The sequence below is a fragment of the Lentinula edodes genome (assembly GCF_021015755.1).
Source record: "Lentinula edodes strain Le(Bin) 0899 ss11 chromosome Unknown C8R40scaffold_5, whole genome shotgun sequence".
Lineage (NCBI taxonomy): Eukaryota > Fungi > Basidiomycota > Agaricomycetes > Agaricales > Omphalotaceae > Lentinula > Lentinula edodes.
The window spans coordinates 1,125,688-1,146,911 of NW_025764311.1; the positions used below are offsets into that span (position 1 = coordinate 1,125,688).

General features: G+C 43.8%; 2 protein-coding genes and 1 non-coding gene across 3 annotated transcripts; 1 reads left to right on the forward strand and 2 right to left on the reverse strand.

The window, feature by feature from the left end:
* Positions 1-11,148: 11,148 nt before the first annotated feature.
* On the reverse strand, positions 11,149-11,222 carry C8R40DRAFT_t51. The gene has a single exon. It is a non-coding gene; the product is annotated as a tRNA-Ile (tRNA).
* A 1,060-nt stretch (positions 11,223-12,282) lies between these two features.
* On the reverse strand, positions 12,283-13,055 carry C8R40DRAFT_1066851 (uncharacterized protein; the record flags this gene model as incomplete). The annotated part of the gene is made up of 5 exons (XM_046225824.1): positions 12,283-12,462; positions 12,519-12,587; positions 12,643-12,789; positions 12,844-12,996; positions 13,041-13,055. 5 exons carry the CDS (start codon positions 13,053-13,055, stop codon positions 12,283-12,285), a joined length of 564 nt encoding a protein of 187 aa, XP_046090247.1.
* A 3,294-nt stretch (positions 13,056-16,349) lies between these two features.
* On the forward strand, positions 16,350-17,470 carry C8R40DRAFT_1089292 (uncharacterized protein; the record flags this gene model as incomplete). Its single annotated transcript, XM_046227437.1, has 1 exon — positions 16,350-17,470. A coding segment is annotated over one exon (306 nt), but the record flags the coding sequence as incomplete, so codon positions are not given.
* Positions 17,471-21,224: the final 3,754 nt, after the last annotated feature.

Here is a 21,224-nt window from a genome sequence, read left to right on the forward strand (position 1 = left end):
TCCACAGCTCTGATAGCTTCAACATCACCCTCCAGGTCCTCCTTTCATCTGTACAGGCCTAGCCTCAGATTCAAGGACCTGACCATAGCTCTGACAGCTTCAACATCATTTTTCCTTGTCTTTTGTGTATAGATTAGAGGTCTGGGTTCTCAGTGTGTCTATGATATCTTTTATGGGTGTTTTACATGGTTTTCAACTGATGTTTGGGCAGATCTAGGTTGATCTGGTCCTTTTTTGGTCAATCTCCTTGCTATTCCATAGCACATCTTCATCTCAACCTTTCCCTGGACCTCCTTCACTCTGATCTTCAGATCCCAGCTCTCTCACTTCCCTGATACCCTCAGAAACCTTGGGAATCTCTTTCCCAAGCTCCTCATTGCCACCCATGCCTTATCCAGCCTGATCAGCTGTGATCTAGGACTTCCTGAGGCTTATCTCCCTCATCAACACCTTTATCCTCCTCCTGGTGTCCTCCAACCTCTTATCCAGCCTGATCTGTCATGATCCAAGGCCTACTCAGGTCACTCAACCTGTTTTTCCATCCCAGACTCCTTCTTCTCTCTTATCCAGCTTGATCAGCTGTGATCTAGGACCTCCTGAGGCTTATCTCCCTCATGAACACCTTCATCTTCCTCCTGATGTTCTCCAGCCTCTCATCCAGCCTGATCTGTAATGATCCAGGCCCTATTCAGGCCAGTTCATCTCCTCACTCATTTCAGACACCTTCCTGGCCCATATCCAGCTTGATCAGCTGTGATCCAGGACTTCCTAAGGTTTATATCCTTCACCTACACCTCTATCCTCCTCCTGCTACACTGTAGCCTCTTATCCAGGCTGATCTGTTGAGATCCAGGACTTACCTTATCCCTTCTTTGCTCTCAGCCTCCTTCATGTGCCTTATCCAGCCTGATCAGTTGAGATCTAGGACTTCCTGAGGCTCCTTTCACTCATCAAATCCTCCATCTTCCTCTTGGTGTCTTGTAGCACCTCACCCAGGACCTACCTAGGCCACTTCATCTCTGCCTTCATCTCCAGGCTCCTCTTTGTCACTCAATCAGTCTGATCAGCTGTGATCTGAGACTTTTTTGAGGCCTGTTTACCTCTTCAAAATCACTATTTTCCACTGGTTATCCTCTATCTTCTCATCCAGGCTGATCCCCCATGATCTAGGAGCTATTTGGATCACTTTACCTTGTTCTTCACTCAAGTTTTCCTTGCTCTATATCCTGCCTGCCCTTATCCAGCCTAATCAGCTGAGATTCCTGATTTATCTTATCAGCACCTTTAGCTTCTTCTTGATTTCTTTCAACTCCTTATCCAGGGTGATCTGCTATGATTCAAGAGCCATATTCAGCCATTTAGGCCACTCCATGCCTGATTGCTTTGGAGAAACTCTTTATCTCTCTGAACCTCCTTTGGCTTTCTACAGCTTCTCACATCCAAGGCTGACTCCTCATTATCTTCAGCACCTCTTGGGTGTTCTTCAGCCTCTCATCTAGGCCTATTCCTGCTACATGGGCTTCTTCTATCTAGCCTGATTTACCTGGTATCTGAATCTCTGCAGGTCAAATAAGCTTCCATAATTGAGAGTTGAACAAGTTAATCTGTTACTCATTTCATTTTATTTGGGCATAATTCAGCCTCATCAGTCTGTAGGGTTGAGACTGCAGCATTTGTAAATTCAGGAGATATTCTGTCTTATCCAGCTTATTCAGCTAGGACTCAGAATTTCCTCAGATTTATCCATCATGCTTGTCTAATTCCTCATCACCCTCAGTCTCCTTGGCTCTCCAACACTCTCATATCCAAGCTGCTCTATGTTGATTCAGGATATATCCAGCCCTATCTATCTATATCCTTCTCTCTTAGCCTTCTACTTGGCTTCCTGCTGCTATCCTTCAACTCCTCTGTCAAGTTGATTATCAATAATTCAGCTCCTGATGTATTCAACCATTGGCTTCTCAGCTGATTTCAGGATTAGTTCCTGATCTTGTTCACCTTCTTCAGGAGGCTTTTCAAGAGCTTTTTCTGCTCAACTTGGATCTCCTTCACATTTTAACACCAATCCTTCACTTCAGCTCATTGTCTATATAGCTACAGTGAAGCTGAAACTTCTGCTATAGATTTTCTCTTGCCAATAGTGGCCTGGTCATTTTTCTCACCAGTGGTGGTCTGGACCCTTGAACTTTCACTTGTCAGTGATTGTTTAGTCCTCTGCATTCTCTTCAGATATTGGATCTAATCCATTTCCTGAAGCAGTTTGTAATCAAAAGGAAGAGCTACTGCCCATACTTCACATTGTCTCAGGATATTGGGCACCAAATCTGAGCTATTTATTTAGCTTCCAATGTTCACTTCAGTGAATCTTTCACTTCAGTCAATCACCTCACTTCAAGTTTGCCTCTTTAAAAGGCTTTGGAGTTTTGGATCCAAAATCCTCTCCTCATCTACAAACTATCCTTTCCTTAGCCACACAAGTTTTACACTTGGGCTTATCCATTTCCTTCAGGCTTTGTTTCTGTACAAGGAGTCAACTACACATTAATCCTTCAACCTATCCCTCAGTTTTATACTGCACAGGGATCTCATTTCTTCATCTTATGATGATCAGCAATTGGTTTATTATATCCTTCAGGCTTCAATATGCTCCTGGACAAGGATCTCAACCAATCCTTTAAACCATTAATATTCTGCCATCTCCTGGTTTACATCCTTTAGGACCTGCCCTAAACAAGGATTCCAACCTAGCACTTCTGTCCATTCTGTTCCAGTTTCTCAGCTATCATCCAATATTTGTATAGCTTCAGTCAACTTGGAACAAAGACTGCAACCAATCATCACTATCCTTTCAATCCCTTATGGTCAGATACTCCACATAGTGGTCTCACAGAAATTTAATCTGCTAAGTGTCATTTTCATGATTTCTTTATTTTTTAAAATCACTTACTGCTATAAAAATTCAGACTATTTCCTCACTCTCAGCTATTGTTCAAGACATTCCACTCCTGTAAATCCTTCAAGCCTTGCTTGTACAAGGATCCTCTTTTTGGTCCCTATCTTCCTGGTCCCTATCCTTCAGGCCCTGCCTGTACAAGGATTTCACTCAGTCACACTTTGGCTTCACTTTCAAATCCTCCATTTAATCTTGGGTTCAGATCCCTTGGGTTCTGCCTATACAAGGATCTTCACCTTGGAGTTATATTCTTCAGGTCCCACCTGTACAAGAATCTTCAGCTCTAGGCCTTAGGTTCACATCCTTTAGGCTTTCCTTGCCTATACAAGGATCTTCACCTTTAGTTTCAAATCTCCTTTTCACTGCTGGTTCCCATCCTCCTGGCTTCAGCTATATAAGGATTTTCACCTTCAGTTTATAGCTATCAGGTCTTACCTGTGCAGGCCACATCCTTTAGGTTTTACCTACACAAGGATTTCCACCCTTTAGTCTCTGTGATTCACATCATCAACATTGAGCTCACCTCTCCAAATATTGTCACAATTTGGTTTACAGGTGTACAGCTCTCAGATCTACATCTTTAGCTCCATCCATATAGAGAGTTTTATCTAGTTTTGCCTTAGGATTTATTCCCCAGGTCCCACCTGTGCAAGAATCCATATCTGGCTACATCCTTTAGGTCCCACCTATACAAGGATTTTCAGTGGAGTTTTCTATGCTCTGCACCATCTCTCAGATTCATATCCTTAGGCCCTGCCTATACAGGAATTTTCATCTGACTCACCAAATCTCTCCCAAGTTTGGATCACTTTTGAGTTACATCCCATAGATTCAGGTCTTCACAAGGATTCAGCTCAACAATTATCTGGACTTTATCCACTTTTCATCCTTCAGTGTTTCAACACTGTACATGGATAACAGCTTTTGGGTGAATTAGGAATTTTCTGAACAAGTAGTAACACCTCTCTCAAGTTTGAGATTGGTTTAATGCTTACTTTGGAAATATTCCTGAGACACTTAACACTTTATTCCCAGTGGTCTTCTGGATACATGTCATCCAAACTCTCTCCAATAATCATCCATTCATCTCATGCCTCATTCACATTTTTCACACCACCAGCCACCCCTCAACAACATCTCATAGGTCTTATAGCCCTGCATGATGCATTCAATTTAATGGGGCTTTGGCCCAGTTTATGGCTAAACACCTCCCTATGAGTGAAAATAGGCATAGGTCGACATGAAGGCGGATTCCAAGGGTAGGGAGCGTTTCTGGAGGCCTCTGCAAACCAACAGATCCCCACCAGCAACTGAATCTTTCATTCAGTACCTTGGAAGTGTACAGGAGGCCTCCTCCTCACTTCTGACAGGTACATAAATATTCAGTTGCTGCCTCTCACCAAAAACTCTACAGATATTCCTCACTTCTGAAAATGTGTACAGGTTTCTCCACAACCTCACTTTTCAGCTGTGTACAGATTTATCTCTCTCCAGGTTTTACCTCACTTCTGTACAGGGTCTCACCCTCAGATGTGTACAGGTTCCACCTGATTTTTTACAGAAGTGTACAGGCTGTGTTCCTCACCTCTTCAGTTGTGTACAGGTGTTTCCACCTCACTTCTTCAGTTGTATACAGGCCAGACCTCACTTCTCAACATGTGTACAGGTCACACCTCACTTCTGTCCTCAGATGTGTACAGGTAGCACCTCACATGGGGCCAGTTGGATCAGGTGATGTGTTGATCATGTGTTCTGTTTCAGTCAGGTGCCAGAGTTTCTGAGCAGAGGCCTGTGTGAAAAAGGTCAGAATCATGTGATCCCATCAGCTCTTCCTTTCTCTCTTACCACCACCATCTCCTGCCACTTTGGTGATTTGGGTGAGAACACTGGCTTTCTTCCACAGCTCTGATAGCTTCAACATCACCCTCCAGGTCCTCCTTTCATCTGTACAGGCCTAGCCTCAGATTCAAGGACCTGACCATAGCTCTGACAGCTTCAACATCATTTTTCCTTGTCTTTTGTGTATAGATTAGAGGTCTGGGTTCTCAGTGTGTCTATGATATCTTTTATGGGTGTTTTACATGGTTTTCAACTGATGTTTGGGCAGATCTAGGTTGATCTGGTCCTTTTTTGGTCACCCTCCCTCCTCTCCCACATCACATCTTTACTTTCAACCATTTCACTCCACTCTAACCTTGTTATTTTATTTTTTACTTAGACTTCTGTTTTCATTTATATTATTTACCATACCATACCCTTCCTGTAGGGCCCTGCATGATGCATTCAATTTAATGGGGCTTTGGCCCAGTTTATGGCTAAACACCTCCCTATGAGTGAAAATAGGCATAGGTCACTCAACTGGTCCTTGAATGTTCTCCCATGGGCTAGACCTGCATTGACAGAGATGTACAGGAAAATGAGTGGAAAGACTCTTCAGTTCCGAGCCATTCCTATCAATGGTGAAGTTTACAGGGATTTGACTTGGTTCTCAGATCTCCTACAGACTGCTATTGGGATCCGATTTGTAGATGCTCAGAGATGGCATGACAGTGAAGCAGACTTTGTGGGCTGGACTGATGCAAGTAACATTGGCCTTTCCTATGTCTATGCAGGAAATGGTTTCTGTTATCAGCTTCATCCCACTGAGGGTAGTCCAGTTGTAGACATCTTCTTCAGAGAACTCCTCTCCATCCTCTGTCTGTTTCATCACATTGCTTCCAAGCCCTCTCCTCCTCAACATGGCCTCATCTACTCTGATAGTCTGGATTCAGTTCAAGTGCTCAACTCACTTTCCACTAGAGAGTCCTCTCACAACTCCATTCTCCTGGCTGTTGCTGCCATTGTTCTCAAGACTGGGATAGATATCAGAGTCCGCCATATTGCTGGTAAATCTAACATCAGAGCTGATTTGTTGTCCCGACTTTTGCTTGATGATTACAAGCTTCAATTCCCCTCAGAACGCGTCCGCTTATTTGAGCCTCCAAGAGAGCTCCTGCCGGCGCGATGGAGAGGGTGCTTTTAGAGGCATTGGGTGGACAGAGCCGCCGGAATGGCCCCTCTGTTCACCCACCTATGGACTTGAACAAATTAGATGATCTTGTCCTCTTTCTCCAATCTCATGCAATTGAACAGTCAACTAAAAACAACTATTCTACTGGTGCTAGGGACTATGTCCGCTTCTGTACCTCTCATAACCTCTCTCTGGATCCTACTCCATCCACTGTTGAAGGAGATTGCACTTGTTGAAGTTGAAACACACTGGAGCGCCCTTCAGCTAACCCAAGCAGTATGCCACCCAGCTCAGTACACAGATTGTCTATGCCTTAATACAAGACTAGTAGGTTGGACTACAAGCCTTATAGTTGCTCAGTACTCCAATAAACACTGTAGATATGACAGAAGTCAATATAGAGTGAGGATTGATTTGTATCTTTCAACTGTAGTAGGAATACAGGTTTGTTTGGTCTTGTATGTACTAGAAACGCATGAGGCGTGATAATAGGTATCCACAATTGTGCGCACCTATGAAAACTAACTGACTACAGTAACACTAAAGAAATAGCTAAGTTATGAGTTGTAAAACTAAGTAATGATGTCTGTAAGTACTTTATACACTAAGTAAGTCACTACAGTGATAACTAGGAGTGATGAAGCGCTGTGTAATGTATGTAGAAAGTGTTCTATCACTACAGTATGCTCAACACAACCCCCTGATGGAACACTTTTGCAATCTACCACAAGTCCATCACTTTCACAACTTTTTCTTCTTCTCTTATCACAACCCCCCAACACTGTATATCCTTATTCATCGTCGGAGGTTATTTTGACAAGTCCGATCATAGTTCGGAACTTGTCTACCTTTGGAATTGCAAGGGCCTTTGTGAGCAGGTCTGCTGGATTATCCTCAGTGGGCAGGTAAGAAGGGGCAAGTTTGCCATGAATGACTTGTTCTCTGAGCCAGTAGAAAGTCCTATCGAGGTGCTTCATTCGTCCGTGATGTTCCGGATTTTTAGCAACTTGAATGGAGGATTGATTGTCGACATGGATAATGGTAGGAGATGCGACTTTATAACCAAGCTCGGTGAGGAGAGAACGAATTGCCAACACTTCTTTGCCCACTGCATTAGATGCCACAAATTCGGCTTCTGTAGAGGATAGAGTAACCACAGGTTGTAGTTTACTACTCCAGCTGACAGCACCTGATCCAATCTTAATGATGTACCCAGTTGTTGACTTCCCATTGTCCTTATTACCACCCAAGTCTGAATCACTGATAGCTGTGATCAAGTCTGGTACAGTAGGGTCTGGTCCTAGTTCCAACTCGTAGTCGATAGTTCCCTTCAAGTAGCGTAGCAAGTGCTTTACAGCAAGCCAGTGTGCAGGTCCGGGATTAGAGTTGAATCGAGTTAGAACACCAGTAGCATAAGCGGTGTCAGCGCGAATGATCATAGACAAGAACAATAGGGAGCCAACAGCCGACATGTAGGGGACATTAATCATAGCTTCTTTATCCTCTGGTGTTTGTGGACTATCTTCTTTGGAGAGCGTGACATTGGGGTTAAGGGGAGTCTTGACAGGTTTAGAATCCTGCATGCCAAACTCATCCAGTTTACGAATGATGTATTGCTTCGCATTGAGGTACAACTTTCGATTAGGACGATCTCTCCTGATTCCTATGCCAAGCAAGAAGGTAGTTTCGCCTAGATCTCGGAGTTTTAGCTCCTTGGATAGTTCAATGACGAATTTATTGAGGACACCAGAGTTTTTAGAAGCAAGAGTGATATCGTCTACCCATACTGGTACAATCACCTTGATATCGCCTCTTTGAAACAAGTAGACGCAAGGATCAGACTCTAAGCGTTTAAAGCCAAGTTTGACTAGAACACTACAGAGTTTCTCACTCCAAAGACGGGGGGACTGCTTCAAACCATAAATGGACTTGTTTAGCCTGCAGACTTTTTCTGGTCCACCTTGCTTGAATCCCTCAGGCTGTTTCATGTAGATAGTGGTGTCAATGTCCGAGTTAATGAAAGCATGTGAGATGTCAACAGAGCGGAGCTCCATATCATCAATGGCTGCTAAAGCAAGGACGAGACGTAATGAAGACCAGCGTAGAGTGGAAGCATAGGTTTCTAGATAGTCAAAACCAGGTCTTTGGCTGAAACCCTGAGCACAGAGGCGGGCTTTAAATCGTTCAATAGAACCATCAGCATTGTGTTTAATACGGAATACCCAAGTTGATCCAATTGCTTTTGCCCCTGGTGGTAGATCTACTATATCCCAAGTGTTGTTTGCCAGATGAGCAGAGATTTCATCATTCATAGCCTCCTCCCACTTGAATGCTTCTGAACTGTGCATTGCCTCTCTATAATTTCGAGGTTCCACTTGGATAGTGGTTGATGCTGCAAGTTCTGCATCCCCGTAGTAGTCGTCATTAGAATTATCAGAGTCATCATTATTGGCAGGAACACGAGATGTGGATGGTTTGGTTTTCCACCATTCACCCGGAGGTTTCCGAGTTCGTACGGGGCGTCGTATAGCAATTGGTTGCTCATCAGATTCATCCTCAGTCACAGGAATATCCGGACCAGGTGTATGTTCGAGTCGAGGCGAGTTAGGCGCATTGCCCTTATCAACTTCGGAGTTGGATTCAGAGTCTGATTCAGATTCATCAATAGGGATTGGCAGAGTGAATAATTCATTGGGGGCACTCGAAGTCACTTTAAGAGGTTGTTGTTTCGGAGTAGTCTCAGGAGGAACATAGTCTTTACGAAGAGTTGGTTTATCTGGTGATTTGGATGCGTACATGTATCGTTCATCAAAGTCTGCACGTTCACTGATGATAACCTTCTTGGTGACAGGGTTCCAGAACTTCCATCCTTTAACTCCCTCAGGGTACCCAATGAACACACACTTTTCCATATGAGAACCAAGGTGTAGTCTCTTGTCCTTTTGAACATGCACATAGGCCATGCATCCCCATACCCGAAGATTCTCCACATTAGGTTTCTTCTTGTAGAAGACTTCATACGGAGTCACATCTGGAACAGCTGATGTTGGGCAACGGTTCAACACATAAACAAGCGCAGCCAGGCATTCCACCCAGAATGTCTTTGGTAAACCCGATTCCAGCAGCATAGCAGTCAGTAGTTCCGCCAATGTCCTATTCAGCCTTTCAGCGACTCCATTTTGTTGAGGTCGATTTCTAGCTGTACGTTGTACTTCAATCCCTTCATCTTGTAAGAACTTTTCAAACTCCTTGGATATATACTCTCCACCTTTATCGTGTCTGAGTATCTTGACTTTTAATCCAGTAACCTTCTCAGCCCAGGCCTTGAACCGCTTGAATGCTGCAAATGCATCACTCTTTTTCTTCATCGGTATTACTGCTCTAAAGCGTGCTTTATCACAGATGAACGGAATCCAATAGCGGTAGCCTTCATGTGAGATGATACCAGTGTCATGTACATCCGTAAAGACAAGTTCCAACACTTCAGAAGCGCGGGTCTCAGTACTGGGGAAGGGATTTGCATGCATCTTTCCCCCAAGACAAGGTTCACATACTGGGTCTGGTTTTGCACTAGACTCGAGTTTAAAGCCCTCAACCATCTTATTCTTAGACAGCTTGCTAACATCACCATAATTATAGTGAAAGAAGCGTCTATGCCAAAGCTCAAGATTCAGAGGCAGAGTAGTACCACCAATATGCGCACTTTCATCCTCTGTACCATTACTTATAGTAAGACCATTAAGATAACCAACTGATTTGTTATTGACTGAAGCAGTAAATAGAACAGAACCATTAAGAGTAAACTCCATTGTATCTTTTAGGATTTGTACAGTAAAACCTTTGTGCTTGGTGAGATATAGAACAGAGAGGAGATTGTTATTAAGTGAAGGTACATGTAAGACTCTAGAAAATAACACTTGTCTGGCTTCTTTGCCATCAACAATAGGAGTGAAAAGCACCTCGCCCATTCCTTCAGAATACACAACAGTATGATCTGCAAGTCGAATTGGAACTCTATGTGGAGTATAGTTTCGAATCCAGTTTCTGTGTGGAGTCATATGAGAAGTGGCACCTGTGTCTGTATTCCATTCCATAGTATCAGCAAATGATGAAGCAGACAGTACATTAGAAAGAGAACTTGCAGTAGCTGAACCAGCACTTTCAGTCACCCCATCATCATCTACCTCTGTCACTTTAGCTTTATTGGCTTGAATGCCTTTCCTTTTGTTGTGGGGGTTAGTGGGACAGTCCTCTTGCCAGTGGACCGCCTTTTTACCACACCACTTACAGTAGTCCTTAGGTTCCCCAGTCCTAACAGGAGCTCTGTAGTTATTCTTCTTCTTGTTAGAAGAGGATGCAGCCTGTGCAGCTCGATTCACAGACTGCTGCTCAGCGTGCTCTTGATTCTGCTGTTCTGCTAGGAATGCTGCAAGGATTTTCTCTTTATCGAGGTTGTCCTGCATAAGCAAGTTTGAAGATAGGTGCCTATATTCCTCTGGTAGAGCACGGATGAGAGCCATAGATTGTAATTCAGAGTCCAAGGAATCGAGTGTGAATCCGAGGGCAGGAAGTCCATTTGACTGGACAGCAATAGGAGCAACAGGAGGGCGCAGATTCTGAATATCAGCCATTGCAGCTTCAACTCTAGCAGCCATATCCATTAGAGATTCATCAGCAGACTTTGTGATGGTGAAGAGCGCATTATAGGCATTAAACCTAGCACCAGGCTTCTTGGACACATGTTGCTTCTCCAGGATAGACCACATACGAATAGGATCCTCTTGATGAGCCTTTATTGGAACTTGTTGAGCAGGACTGACAGCAAGATAAATCAAGCCAGCAGCCTTTTCAGCTTTAAGTTCCCATTTCTCCAGTTTCTCTGTATCAGAGGCTGGGGGTTGTTTCTCCTTTCCACTGACTAGTCTCCATAACCCATGAGACATCAGAGATGCTTTCATGTTCCCCTGCCAGTCATTGTAGTTGTCCTTGGTGAGGACTTTAAATGATGGAGTGGTTGAGATGGTTGTAGAAGACATTGTTAACAGTAGTCAAGATAGACAGAAGGTAGTTGGAAAGACCACAACAGTAGGAGTACTGATGGGAGCGCACAATTAAAGAACAAGCAAGGACAACAACAGATCAATGCACAGTTTAGAGCATGTTAAAGTCATGACTGAAAACAAAGTGACCAGACTGGGGATTGAACCCAGGACCTTCTGGTTATATTCCAGATGCTCTAACCAACTGAGCTATCCGACCTTGGTTCAACTAATGAGGACTTTACATATGGTAACAGTGGCCATCCAATCAACACTTCTTAAGGACTTACTATCTTCTTTTGCCTTGGTTGAAGGAATTTTGCATAATACCATTTACACCTCATTAGGGTGTCAGGATTGAATCCTAACACAATGAAGCGGACCAACTCACCGGTGAGTGCTCCATGTAGATGACCATCTTAGAGGAAACATTCACAGTATTCCAGAAAGCGGCAGGAAACAACAACATGACGGAGACAACCTATCAAGGATCAAAACGAGTGAGCGAGTCCTCATTCTGGTAGTTAATCTCATTCTCAAATCAGAATGAGACCACTCGCGCCAATCAGGCTCAGCAGAGACAACAATAGTAATCGTGGTGTAGGTCATTGACTTCCTGGTGTTGACGTTTGCTTTCAAGTCTGTTCGTTAGTTTATGCCTGAAATTCCAAGATTGAGTGGTCTTCGCTTCGTTGCCTTCAGGGCTTTCGCGGTGAGTAATATTCAACTTGCTTTGAACTACATTGCATGACCCACCCGATTTTCATCAGTTAGATACTCTTCAGCTTCCCAAGATCCTGTTCAATGCAGGTGCCTTAAGCTACCTTCTGTTCTTGATAAAGCTTCTCTGGAAGGTCTCAACGATGTTTCAAAGTCAACCGCATGCGATTGCTCTCGGATTTGTACCCCCCAGTGTTGTGATCTTCACACTGGTCCAGCGCTATGCCCCAATTCAAGTTCGAGCCGAGGCTGAAGGCATGGTAATGTCTAATATGTTATGTTTCTATGCTCATAGACTTACTTCTGTGCAGGATTCCGTTATTCTGCAAACTGCTATAGACATGACGATTCTAACTGGCGCTTTCATCTGCATTTCGATTACATGGTTGATAATCTCAGTGGTGGGAGAATTCGTGGCAGTGATGCTCCTAGTATATCACCTTTATACCATATTTTGTCTGAATTACATTCATTGACCTCCTTCAGTCGAAAAATCAAATGTACTTATCATTTCTACCTGCAGCCCTACTACAAGCATTATCTAGCAATGAAAATTACATTTACTCAATCATACATGCTTTGTGATATAATTCGGTACACTCCTGAAAGAGACGATCTTCATGACCAGAACCTTTCAGTTTCTGAGCCATATTGCAAAGGACTAGACATTGTTCCTCCAGGAGCGCTGTTAAAGCCGATGTAGGGGTGTCTTGATTAGTGTCTACACCACGAGAAGGTTCCTGGTGACGTTTGCATCATTTGTTAATGTTTGAGAGTTCAAGATTACAATACTTACAGCTTTTAGCATGATGATCTCTGCTTTCGAATGTTTAATTTGCTCCAATAAAGCCCAGAATTGCTTCGACTAGAAGATGAATTACGACACGTCCTCCCGTCGGCAAATGAAGCATCATACGAACCTCCTTTGTCATGATTGCGTCTATATATTTCGTGTCATTCAGATCGCAATCCAAGCAAGCCAGTATCTGGGTACGGAAACTTCGCGTCAATGCGGTCGCTCTCTCTAACCGAGCAAGAGCATGCTCGTATTCAGGTTGCACGCCAATCTAATTAGGTTTTGAATATTTTTGTTAATCAATAGAAGACGAAACGATATTTACGTTGACTTCTGGTGTCTTTCGAGGGGGAGCTTCTTCTTGTCGGCGCAGATCCTGGGCCTCGCTACGAAGCTGGAGAATCTCTCGATGCTTTGCCTCGACCTGCTGCTCCAAAATTTGCAAGTGCTGGGTTTTAGATGACAGGATGCGGACTTTCTATAGCAGTTTGAGACGACTGATTGAAAGGTGAGTGAGATGACACTTGCCGAGCTCATAATGGACAAAGGTGTTTCCGGAGGGAAAGCTAGCTGCCCTAGCTTATATATGACGGCGATTGCCTTTGTAAAGGTTTTGGAACTTGAACATAAAGCAGAGGCTAAGATGAGAAATAAAGGAAAGGCACGATTAAAATTAAAGGAAATCTATTGTTCTCGTTACGTTGATACAGATCGATCCTTTCATCCCAAATGATATTACGGAAACTTGTCCTCTCTGGTCGCTTAGATCCTCTTATATCGAAGTCAATTGGTCGGGGTTGGCATTACTGAATCGTTGTCAAAGAATACCTAGTTGAGATTTAGAACTTGTAATCAACAATGAAATCGGATCCCACTCACCTTTGGGACAGGATATACGTGCGTAACCGGGTTGTTAGGATTGATGACTAATTCCAATCCTGACACCCTGATGAGGGGCAAATGCTGATTATGTTGAAGGAGATTGCACTTGTTGAAGTTGAAACACACTGGAGCGCCCTTCAGCTAACCCAAGCAGTATGCCACCCAGCTCAGTACACAGATTGTCTATGCCTTAATACAAGACTAGTAGGTTGGACTACAAGCCTTATAGTTGCTCAGTACTCCAATAAACACTGTAGATATGACAGAAGTCAATATAGAGTGAGTATTGATTTGTATCTTTCAACTATAGTAGGAATACAGGTTTGTTTGGTCTTGTATGTACTAGAAACGCATGAGGCATGATAATAGGTGTCCACAATTGTGCGCACCTATGAAAACTAACTAACTACAGTAACACTAAAGAAATAGCTAAGTTATGAGTTGTAAAACTAAGTAATGATGTCTGTAAGTACTTTGTACACTAAGTAAGTCACTACAGTGATAACTAGGAGTGATGAGGCGCTGTGTAATGTATGTAGAAAGTGTTCTATTACTACAGTATGCTCAACAGGTCTTACATTATACCAAGCTCTCCCGTCACCGAACGGACTCGTCGCGACGAAATGTCGGCGACGTCAACGGAACGACCTTCTAGTTCCAAAACCGAATCAAAGAAACAAAAGAGCGCCTTATCTCGTGGAAACACGACACAAGCTCAAAAATCGAACCAGGCTGCTAGCTCCACTGTCATCACGGTGGCAGCTGGTCAACGCCTGATGTCCATCCCAGAACAGTCGTTCGGGGATGAAACTCGACATGAAGGCGGATTCCAAGGGTAGGGAGCGTTTCTGGAGGCCTCTGCAAACAACAGATACACCACAGCAATTAGATCCTGTGTTCATCACTTCAATAGTGCACATGAATACATCTAATTGCTGTTGTTCCCTTTGTCCTACCATCACCACCACCTGCTAATATCTCGATTACCACTCCCCCAATCACCTCCAACAATCACCTTGTTCATATCTTGATCAGATCTCACACTATGAACACTTTTTCTTGAGAATGCTCAACTTTTTATTCTGGAGCTTCGAGTTTGTTTTATTTATAGCTCGTCGTCCTCGCGCTATATACACGCGTGCGTTGGTGGACTACAGCAGGAACACGTCAGGAACAACGCTATGCAATCCGTTTGTCATTATCTTTACTACTGCTCCGGCAGTGTGTACTTTTACACACCAACTTCGACTTTGCAATTCCGAAGTTTTGGTAACTTGTTGTCAGATGATCAAGGCAGGTCGACATGAAGGCGGATTCCAAGGGTAGGGAGCGTTTCTGGAGGCCTCTGCAAACCAACAGATCCCCACCAGCAACTGAATCTTCCATTCAGTACCTTGGAGGTGTACAGGAGGCCTCCTCCTCACTTCTGACAGGTACATAAATATTCAGTTGCTGCCTCTCACCAAAAACTCTACAGATATTCCTCACTTCTGAAAATGTGTACAGGTTTCTCCACAACCTCACTTTTCAGCTGTGTACAGATTTATCTCTCTCTCTCCAGGTTTTACCTCACTTCTGTACAGGGTCTCACCCTCAGATGTGTACAGGTTCCACCTGATTTTTTACAGAAGTGTACAGGCTGTGTTCCTCACCTCTTCAGTTGTGTACAGGTGTTTCCACCTCACTTCTTCAGTTGTGTACAGGCCAGACCTCACTTCTCAACATGTGCACAGGTCACACCTCACTTCTGTTCTCAGATGTGTACAGGTAGCACCTCACATGGGGCCAGTTGAATCAGGTGATGTGTTGATCATGTGTTCTGTTTCAGTCAGGTGCCAGAGTTTCTGAGCAGAGGCCTGTGTGAAAAAGGTCAGAATCATGTGATCCCATCAACTCTTCCTTTTTCTCTTACCACCACCATCTCCTGCCACTTTGGTGATTTGGGTGAGAACACTGGCTTTCTTCCACAGCTCTGATAGCTTCAACATCATCCTCCAGGTCCTCCTTTCATCTGTACAGGCCTAGCCTCAGATTCAAGGACCTGTCATAGCTCTGATAGCTTCAACATCATTTCTTCTTGTCTTTTGTGTATAGATTAGAGGTCTGGGTTCTCAGTGTGTTTATGATATCTTTTATGGGTGTTTTACATGGTTTTCAACTGATGTTTGGGCAGATCTAGGTTGATCTGGTCATTTTTTGGTCATTCTCCTTGCTATTCCATAGCACATCTTCATCTCAACCTTTCCCTGGACCTCCTTCATTCTGATCTTCAGATCCCAGCTCTCTCACTTCCCTGATACCCTCAGAAACCTTGGGAATCTCTTTCCCAAGCTCCTCATTGCCATCCATGCCTTATCCAGCTTGATCAGCTGTGATCTGGGACCTCCTGAGGCTTATCTTCCTCATGAACACCTTCATCTTCCTCCTGATGTTCCCCAGCCTCTTATCCAGCCTGATCTGTGATGATTCAGGCTCTATTCAGGCACTCCATCTCCTCACTCATCTCAGACACCTTCCTGGCCCATATCCAGCTTGATCAGCTGTGATCCAGGACTTCCTGAGGTTTATATCCTTCACCTACACCTCTATCCTCCTCCTGCTACACTGTAGCCTCTTATCCAGGCTAATCTGTTGAGATCCAGGACTTAATCCAGGCCACCTTATCCCTTCTTTGCTCTCAGCCTCCTTTATGTGCCTTATCCAGCCTGATCAGTTGAGATCTAGGACTTCCTGAGGCTCCTTTCACTCATCAAATCCTCCATCTTCCTCTTGGTGTCTTGTAGCACCTCACCCAGGACCTACCTAGGCCACTTCATCTCTGCCTTCATCTCCAGGCTTCTCTTTGTCACTCAATCAGTCTGATCAGCTGTGATCTGAGACTTTTTGAGGCCTGTTTACCTCTTCAAAATCACTATTTTCCACTGGTTATCCTCTATCTTCTCATCCAGGCTGATCCCCCATAATCTAGGAGCTATTTGGATCACTTTACCTTGTTCTTCACTCAAGTTTTCCTTGCTCTATATCCTGCCTGCCCTTATCCAGCCTAATCAGCTGAGATTCCTGATTTATCTTATCAGCACCTTCAGCTTCCTCTTGATTTCTTTCAACTCCTTATCCAGGGTGATCTGCTATGATTCAAGAGCCATATTCAGCCATTTAGGCCACTCCATGTGCCTGATTGCTTTGGAGAAACTCTTTATCTCTCTGAACCTCAACCTCCTTTGGCTTTCTACAGCTTCTCACATCCAAGGCTGACTCTCCATTATCTTCAGCACCTCTTGGGTGTCCTTCAGCCTCTCATCTAGGCCTATTCCTGCTACATGGGCTTCTTCTATCTAGCCTGATTTACCTGGTATCTGAATCTCTGCAGGTCAAATAAGCCTCCATAATTGAGAGTTGAACAAGTTAATCTGTTACTCATTCCATTTTATTTGGGCATAATTCAGCCTCATCAGTCTGTAGGGTTGAGACTGCAGCATTTGTAAACCCAGGAGATATTCTGTCTTATCCAGCTTATTCAGCTAGGACTCGGAATTTCCTCAGATTTATCCATCATGCTTGTCTAATTCCTCATCACCCTCAGTCTCCTTGGCTCTCCAATACTCTCATATCCAAGCTGCTCTATATTGATTCAGGATATATCCAGCCCTATCTATCTATATCCTTCTCTCTTAGCCTTCTACTTGGCTTCCTGCTGCTATCCTTCAACTCCTCTGTCAAGTTGATTATCCATAATTCAGCTCCTGATGTATTCAACCATTGGCTTCTCAGCTGATTTCAGGATTAGTTCCTGATTTTGTTCACCTTCTTCAGGAGGCTTCTCAAGAGCTTTTTCTGCTCAATTTGGACCTCCTTCACATTTTAACACCAATCCTTCACTTCAGCTCATTGTCTATATAGCTACAGTGAAGCTCAAACTTCTGCTATAGATTTTCTCTTGCCAATAGTGGCCTGGTCATTTTTCTCACCAGTGGTGGTCTGGACCCTTGAACTTTCACTTGTCAGTGATTGTTTAGTCCTCTGCATTCTCTTCAGATATTGGATAAAATCCATTTCCTGAAGCAGTTTGTAATCAAAAGGAAGAGCTACTGCCCATACTTCACATTGTCTCAGGATATTGGGCACCAAATCTGAGCTATTTATTTAGCTTCCAATGTTCACTTCAGTGATTCACCTCACTTCAGTGAACCTTTCACTCCAGTCAATCACCTCACTTCAAGTTTGCCTCTTTAAAAGGCTTTGGAGTTTTGGATTTAGAATCCTTTCCTCATCTACAAACTATTCTTTCCTTAGCCACACAAGTTTTACACTTGGGCTTATCCATTTCCTTCAGGCTTTGTTTCTGTACAAGGAGTCAACCACACATTACTCCTTCCACTTATCCCTCAGTTTTATACTGCACAGGGATCTCATTTCTTCATCTTATGATGATCAGCAATTGGTTTATTATATCCTTCAGGCTTCCATATGCTCCTGGACAAGGATCCCAACCAATCCTTCAAATCATTAATATTCTGCCCTCTCCTGGTTTACATCCTTTAGGACCTGCCCTAAACAAGGATTCCAACCTAGCACTTCTGTCCATTCTGTTCCAGTTTCTCAGCTATCATCCAATATTTGTATAGCTTCAGTCAACTTGAAACAAGGACTGCAACCAATCATCACTATTCTTTCAATCCCTTATGGTCAGATGCTCCACATAGTGGTCTTACAGAAATTTAATCTGCTAAGTGTTATTTTCATGATTTTTTAATTTTTAATCACTTACTGCTATAAAAATTCAGACTATTTTCTCACTCTCAGCTATTGTTCAAGACATTCCATTCCTGTAAATCCTTCAAGCCTTGCTTGTACAAGGATCCTCTTTCTGGTCCCTATCTTCCTGGTCCCTATCCTTCAGGCCCTGCCTGTACAAGGATTTCACTTAGTCACACTTTGGCTTCACTTTCAAATCCTCCATCTAATCTTGGGTTCAGATCCCTTGGGTTCTGCTTATACAAGGATCTTCACCTTGGAGTTATATTCTTCAGGTCCCACCTGTACAAGAATCTTCAACTCTAGGCCTTAGGTTCACATCCTTTAGGCTTTCTTTGCCTATACAAGGATCTTCACCTTTAGTTTCAAATCTCCTTTTCACTGCTGGTTCCCATCCTCCTGGCTTCAGCTATATAAGGATTTCCACCTTCAGTTTATAGCTATCAGGTCCCACCTATGCAGGTTACATCCTTTAGGTTTTACCTATACAAGGATCTTCACTATCTAGTCTCTATGGTTCACATCATCAAAATTGAGCTCACCTCTCCAAATATTGTCACCATTTGGCTTACAGGTGTACAGCTCTCAGATCTACATCTGTAGCTCCATCTATACAGGGAGTTCTATCCAGTTTTGCCTTGGGATTTATGTTGAGCATACTGTAGTGATAGAACACTTTCTACATACATTACACAGCGCCTCATCACTCCTAGTTATCACTGTAGTGACTTACTTAGTGTATAAAGTACTTACAGACTTCATTTCTTAGTTTTACAACTCATAACTTAGCTATTTCTTTAGTGTTACTGTAGTTAGTTAGTTTTCATAGGTGCGCACAATTGTGGACACCTATTATCACGCCTCATGCGTTTCTAGTACATACAAGACCAAACAAACCTGTATTCCTACTATAGTTGAAAGATACAAATCAATCCTCACTCTATATTGACTTCTGTCATATCTACAGTGTTTATTGGAGTACTGAGCAACTATAAGGCTTGTAGTCCAACCTACTAGTCTTGTATTAAGGCATTGACAATCTGTGCACTGAGCTGGGTGGCATACTGCTTGGGTTAGCTGAAGGGCGCTCCAGTGTGTTTCAACTTCAACAAGTGCAGTCTCCTTCAACAATTTATTCCCCAGGTCCCACCTGTGCAAGAATCTATATCTGGCTACATCCTTTAGGTCCCACCTATACAAGGATTTTCACTAGAGTTTTCTATCATAGGCTCTGCACCATCTCTCAGATTTATATCCTTAGGCCCTGCCTATACAGGAATTTTCATCTGACTCACCAAATTTGTCTTCCAAGTTTGGATCACTTTTGAGTTACATCCTATAGATTCAAGTCTTTACAAGGATTCAGCTCAGCAATTATTTGGACTTTATCCACTTCTCATCCTTCAGTGTTTTAACACTGTACAGGGATGTCAGCTCTAGGGTGAATTAGGAATTTTCTGAACAAGTAGTGACACCTTTCTCAAGTTTGAGATTGGCTTAATACTTACTTTGGAAATATTCCTGAAACACTTAACACTTTATTCCCAGTGGTCTTCTGGATACAGGCCATTCATTTCCCTCTCTAACTCTCTCTAATAATCATCCATTCATCTCATGCCTCATTCACATTTTTCACACCACCAGCCACCCCTCAACAACATCTCATAGGTCTTATAGCCCTGCATGATGCATTCAATTTAATGGGGCTTTGGCCCAGTTTATGGCTAAACACTTCTCTATGAGTGAAAATAGGCATAGGTCATGGGACACTTCTGGCAGTCACAGGTGCCGGAGTTCCGAGCAGAGGCCTGTGATTAGCTTGATCAGGAGTGTCATCTGACTCTGTCCTTCTTCCTTCCTTTCCCCCACCATCTTCGGATTTGGGTAGGACATCTGCACACTCCCCACAGCTCTGATAGCTCTAACATCACCCCACCAGCCTCTCCTACATCTGTACAGACCACAGGCTTCGTTCTAGAGTCTCAGATTACGGATTTTCTGGTATGGCTTCGCCACTATCACTGATCTCTCCACTGTACAGAGCTCACAACACATCCATACAGATCTGACCACATCTACTGCTTCATATCACCTCCAGATTGTCAGATCTTCGGATATCAGGGCTCTCAGTGCGCAGATCAGCTCTGATCTTTCATTCTACTAGGTACTGACTGTTATCTGAGCAGATCTAGCTTGATCTGCGCTTTTTTCTTGTCACCCTCCCTCCCATCCCTCTATTGTACTTGTAATTTCATTTCATTTCATTTCTTTCTTACTCTGTACTTGTAGTATGCTACTTACTCCTTACCTCACCATGTACCTTGTAGTAGGGCGCTTCATGATCCGCAATTTAGGGGCCCGTGGGCTCAAGTTTTGGCTAAACACACCTCCCCTGAGTGAAAACTAGCATAGGCGCCAGTAACATCCGGACCCCAGAGGGACGTCAACCGGAGGTTCAGGGGCCCCCTCCAGTGGAACCTGGGATGGGACCACCACAACGGAGGTTTACCTCCATGGGTTACGCCCAACCTGCCAGTAGTCCCATGGGAGGTTTCGCATACTCCCCTACCTGGGGAACGAGAGGACCTCCCCCTGGACCGATACCGCAGCTAGACATGGAGTCAGCTTCGAACGCGGGTGGAAGAGTCAGCGGTCAAGTAGCCGCTATCGAAAGGATACAAGGGGGGAGTACTGACCCTCTCACAGTACGACAACAGGAGAAACTTCCAGAGAGGAGGGTATCCCCTGCCGTATCCGAACAATCTCGGACTTCATCCCGGAGGTTACCAACACCTCCAGTACAGTCCCTTAACCTTCCTCCCCCGAGACGAGGAAGTTCACTCTCCAGTCTCCTGAAGAGCCCAGCTATGAATACGCCCAACTGGGAGCGTACACACGCAATACACCATAGCAGGACCAACTTCCCAGTACAACCCTTGTCCGAAATGACATTGCGTCTGGAAGACGTCATTCGAATTCAGGAGTGTATCCCGGAGGATGTAGCTATGGTCCTAAGGGAGGTATTGGAGTCAATGGGGATCGAAATATTGGGAGACGGTCTCGAATTCT